Here is a 6000-nt window from a genome sequence, read left to right as displayed (position 1 = left end):
ACAGACACTACAGACTGAGTGTCCACAGGTTCCAGGCACAGGCTCTACAGACTGAGTGACCGCTGGCTAGAGACACAGGCTCTACAGGCTGAGTGACCGCTGGCTGGAGACACAGGCTCTACAGGCTGAGTGACCGCTGGCTGGAGACACAAACACTACAGACTGAGTGTCCACAGGTTCCAGGCACAGGCTCTACAGACTGAGTGACCGCTGGCTGGAGACACAGGCTCTACAGACTGAGTGACCGCTGGCTCCAGGCACAGGCTCTACAGGCTGAGTGACCACTGGCTGGAGACACAGACACTACAGACTGAGTGTCCACAGGTTCCAGGCACAGGCTCTACAGGCTGAGTGACCGCTGGTTGGAGACACAGACACTACAGACTGAGTGTCCACAGGTTCCAGGCACAGGCTCTACAGGCTGAGTGACCACTGGCTGGAGACACAGACACTACAGACTGAGGGGCAGATTTACAATAACTAGCGCATCCCTGCATATCGGCAGCGATGCGCCAGTTATTGTGCGCCATGCCTCTGCCACCATGGGGCAAAAACGGCACAGGTGTGTGACGCATCTGTGCCGTAAAAGGGGCGCATAGCTGGAGTTTCGTCACAAGCGCGACGCAGGTCCAGCAATTCTCTGGGGGGCCCTATTCTTACAATGCTGCGTCAATCCTTACGCCTGCTTCAAGCAGGGGCAGGTTTTTGACGCAGCATAGGCCCAAAAGTGACACCTTTAGGAGGCGTTCCTGCACCGGAACGCCACCCCATGCGCAGGAACGCCTCCTTCTGGCGCAGGGCTTTACACGTGACGCATCTCCCAGATGCGTTACGTTGTAAATACCCCGCAGCATGGCGCATCTTTTGCGCCGCCCCTGTGTCACAAAAGTGATGCAGAAGCAGCATAAAAGGGGCGCAAGGGGCTTGTAAATCTGCCCCTGAGTGTTCTTAGGCTCTATAGTGTGAGTGGCCACAGGCTGCAGGCAAAGGCTCTACAGGCTGAGTGTCCACAGGTTCCACGCACAGGCTCTACAGACTGAGTGTCTACAGGTTCCAGGCACAGGCTCTGCAGATGGAGTGTCCACATGTTCCAGGCACAGGTTGCACAGACAGAGTGTGCACAGGTTCCAGGCACAGGCTCTACAGACTGAGTGTGCACAGGTTCCAGCCACAGGCTCTGCAGACTGAGTGTGCACAGGTTCCAGACACAGGCTCTGCAGACTGAGTGTCCACAGGTTCCAGGCACAGGTTATATTGACAGAGTGTCTACAGGTTCCAGGCACAGGTTCTATGGACAGAGTGTCTACAGGTTCCAGACACAGGCTCTGCAGACTGAGTGTCCACAGGTTCCAGGCACAGGTTATATTGACAGAGTGTCTACAGGTTCCAGGCACAGGTTATATTGACAGAGTGTCCAAGGGTTCCAGGCACAGGCTCTGTAGACAGAGTGTCTACAGGTTCCAGGCACAGGCTCTGCAGACTGAGTGTGCACATGTTTCAGGCACCAGCTGTATAGACTGAGTGTCCACAGGCTCCAGGCACAGGCTCTGCAGACTGATTGTCCACAGGCTCCAGGCACAGGCTCTGCAGACTGATTGTCCACAGGCTCCAGGCACAGGCTCTACAGACTGAGTGTCCACAGGTTCCAGGCACAGGCTCTACAGACTGAGTGTCCACAGGTTCCAGGCACAGGCTCTGCAGACGGATTGTCCACAGGTTCCAGGCACAGGATCTCCAGACTGAGTGTCCACAGGTTCCAGGCACAGGCTGTACAGACTGAGTGTGCACAGGTTCCACGCACAGGCTGTACAGACTGAGTGTGCACAGGTTCCAGGCACAGGCTCTACAGACTGAGTGACCGCTGGCTAGAGACACAGATATTGTAGACTGAGTTTGCACAGATTCGAGGCACAGGTTCTGTAGACTGAGTGTGCACAGGCTCCAGAAACAGGCTCTGCAGACTGAGTGTCCACAGGCTCCAGGGGCACAGGCTCTGTAGACTGAGTGTCCAAGGGTTCCAGGCATAGGCTCTGTAGACTGAGTGTCCACAGGTTCCAGGCACAGGCTCTGTAGACTGAGTGTCCACAGGCTCCAGGCACAGGCTCTGCAGACTGAGTGTCCACAGGCTCCAGGCACAGGCTCTGTAGACTGAGTGTGCACAGGCTCCAGGCACAGGCTCTGTAGACTGAGTGTGCACAGGCTCCAGGCACAGGCTCTGTAGACTGAGTGTCCACAGGCTCCAGGCACAGGTTCTGCAGACTGAGTGTCCACAGGCTCCAGGCACAGGCTCTGCAGACTGAGTGTCCACAGGCTCCAGGCACAGGCTCTGTAGACTGAGTGTCCACAGGCTCCAGGCACAGGCTCTGCAGACTGAGTGTCCACAGGCTCCAGGCACAGGCTCTGCAGACTGAGTGTCCACAGGCTCCAGGCACAGGCTCTGTAGACTGAGTGTCCACAGGCTCCAGGCACAGGCTCTGCAGACTGAGTGTCCACAGGCTCCAGGCACAGGCTCTGTAGACTGAGTGTGCACAGGCTCCAGGCACAGGCTGCACACAGGGTGGCCTGAGGCCGCCACAGACCTCAGAGGGTGGGCTCTGTCTGCCCCTGGGGACCCCTCGTTTCTCTGGGTCTGTGAGTGACAGAGCTCCCCTCATTCTCCCCCAGGCACAGTGGGGGGCTGCCCCCCCCCCCCCAGACACAGCACAGGCCGCAGAGGGGCCGGAAGTGCGGGGACAGCAGCTGTGCTGTCATTAGACGGGCGGTCGGTTTACTTTGGGGGGAGTTGGAGTGTGTCGTCCCCCCCCCAGGGGCCCCTCTGCGGTCGGACGACTGGGGTACAGGTGGGGTCTCCCCATCCACACTGTATCTCGGGGTGCGGGGGTCCTGGTGACTCCAACCCCCCCCCCCCCCCCCGCTTCCTCCTTGGTCCTGGCTCTGCTGGGTCTGAGTGTTCATCAGGGTGGGGGTGGGGGTCCCCCCCGGGTCCCCCCCAGGTCCCCCCCCCCCGTGAGCAGCAATCGTGCCCCCCCAAACCCCCCTGCCGGCTCCAAGCTCGGCCCCCACCAGCTCTCTCCAGAGGGGGCAGTGGCGGAGTGGACAGATCAAGGGGAGGCCGCCCCCTCCAGCCCCTGGCCCCGCCCCCTCCGGGCCCCGCCCCCTCCGGTCCAAGAGCCCCTCCCCCACCCCATCCTTTCCTCTCTCTCTAACTCTCCAAACTTCGCTCCCGGACGGGTCCAAACTCAGGGACGTGCTGGGGGCCCCGACCCCCGCCGATGGAGGGACCAGGGGGCGCCGGCACCCCCCCCCCCCCGGGGGCAGCTCTGACTGAGCGCACTGCGAGGGGCTGAGGGCCGGAGCGAGAGGAGAGCCCCCCCCCCCCCCCGGAGCATCCACTGGAGGGACAGGACCCCCCCTCCCCCCAAAGGCCCCCGGCTGCCCCCCCCCCCGGAGGGACCAGGAACCCCCCCACCAAGACCCCCCCTGAAGGGACCCGAGTGGAGCAGAACCCCCCCTCAAAGACCCCGAGACCCCCCCTGAAGGGACCCGGAGAGGGACAGGACCCCCCCCCCCCCGGCAGCCCCCCCTGGAGGGACCCGGAGAGGGACAGGACCCCCCACACTCCGGACACCAGCATCCCCCAGGGGCAGGAAGAGGGGCCCGTGTGGAGCAGCCCCCCCCCATCAACACACAGCTGGACCCCCCCCGGACGCCCCCGCAGGGAGCGGGGGGGGCTCTCGGAGGATGAGGTGACGCGATGGAGGCAGAATCCGAGTCGGGGGCCAGGGGGTGAGTGTTTGGGGGCTGGGGGGGGGCCCAGGGGGGGCACTGTGACATCATCAGGGGGGAGGATGAGAGCGCTGTGCGGGGGGGGGGGGGCGCACTTCTTTCTGTCTCAGATCCGTAGTTTGACCGAGTTGCTACTTGCCGTGCACATGTGTGTCTGTGTGCATGTACATACACACATACAAACAGATATATATGTATGGGTGTGTGACGCAGACGTACATATATATACACGTGTATGTGTGTGTGACACAGACGTACATACATATACATGTGTATGTGTGTGACACAGACGTACAAATATATATACACGTGTATGTGTGTGTGGCACAGACGTACATATGTATATACACGTGTATGTGTGTGGCACAGACGTACATATATATATACACGTGTATATGTGTGTGACACAGACGTACATATATATATATATACACGTGTATGCGTGTGTGACGCAGACGTACATATATATACACGTGTATGTGTGTGTGACAGACGTACATATATATATATATACACACGTGTATGCATGTGTGACACATACGTACATATATATACACGTGTATGCGGGACACATACGTACATATATATATATATACACGTGTATGCATGTGTGACACAGATGTACATATATATACACATGTATGCGTGTGTGACACAGACTTACATATATATATACACGTGTATGCGTGTGACACAGACTTACATATATATATATACACGTGTATGTGTGTGTGACACATACGTACATATATATACACGTATATGTGTGTGTGACACAGACGTACATATATATATATATATATATACACGTGTATGTATGTGACACAGACGTACATATATATACACGTGTATGCGTGTGTGACACAGACTTACATATATATACACGTGTATGCGTGTGACACATACATACATATATATATACACGTGTATGCGTGCGTGACACAGACTTACATATATATACACGTGTATGCGTGTGACACATACATACATATATATATATACACGTGTATGCGTGTGTGACACAGACGTACATATATATATATATATATACGTGTATGTGTGTGACACAGACGTACATATATATATACACGTGTATGCATGTGTGACACAGACTTACATATATATACACGTGTATGCGTGTGACACATACATACATATATATATACACGTGTATGTGTGTGTGACACAGACGTACATATATATACACGTGTATGCGCGTGTGACACAGACTTACATATATATATACACGTGTATGCGTGTGACACATACATACATATACACATGTATGTCTGTGTGACATACATGCATATATATATATATATATGCGCGCTGGAGGAAGTGCTTGGGAGGTTTCGTTGCACTGAAACCGGTTGGAAGCATATATATATATATATATATATATATATATATATATATACACGTGTATGTGTGTGTGACAGACGTACATATATATACACGAGTATGCGTGTGTGACACATACTTACATATATATATACACGTGTATGCATGTGACACATACATATATATACACGTGTATGTGTGTGACACAGACGTACATATATATATACACGTGTATGTGTGTGACACAGACGTACATATATATATAAATGTTTTTGTGTGTGTGACAGACATACATATATATATATATATACATATATGTGTATGTGTGTGTGACACATACGTACATATATATATATATATATACGTGTATGTGTGTGACACAGACGTACATATATATATATATATATACACGTGTATGTGTGTGTTACACAGACGTACATATATATACAAGTGTATGCGTGTGTGACAGACGTACATGTATATATATAAACGTTTATGTGTGTGTGACACAGACGTACATATATATATATATATATACGTGTATGTGTGTGACACAGACGTACATATATATATACACGTGTATGTGTGTGACACAGACGTACATATATATATATATATACACGTGTATGTGTGTGACATAGACGTACATATATATACAAGTGTATGCGTGTGTGACAGACGTACATGTATATATAAACGTTTACGTGTGTGTGACACAGACGTACATATATATATATATATATATATATATATATACGTGTATGTGTGTGTGACACAGACGTACATATATATATACACATGTATGTGTGTGTGACAGACGTACATGTATATATATAAACGTTTATGTGTGTGTGACAAAGACGTACATATATA

The 6000-nt window shown here is 52.4% G+C and overlaps 1 protein-coding gene across 1 annotated transcript in view; it reads left to right on the top strand.

Annotated features, from left to right (window-relative positions):
• Window positions 1-3226: 3226 nt before the first annotated feature.
• The window catches only part of COL27A1 (collagen type XXVII alpha 1 chain), a 1232768-nt gene continuing 1229994 nt past the window's right edge, over window positions 3227-6000 (top strand). Inside the window, exon 1 of the mRNA XM_078646681.1 lies at window positions 3227-3786. Coding sequence (XP_078502807.1) covers window positions 3755-3786 — 32 coding nt within the window. The 5' untranslated portion in view covers window positions 3227-3754. The remainder of the gene's footprint in view (window positions 3787-6000) is intronic.

The sequence above is a fragment of the Lissotriton helveticus genome, chromosome 5_2, assembly GCF_964261635.1.
Source record: "Lissotriton helveticus chromosome 5_2, aLisHel1.1, whole genome shotgun sequence".
Lineage (NCBI taxonomy): Eukaryota > Metazoa > Chordata > Amphibia > Caudata > Salamandridae > Lissotriton > Lissotriton helveticus.
This window is presented reverse-complemented; position numbering and strand designations above follow the sequence as displayed.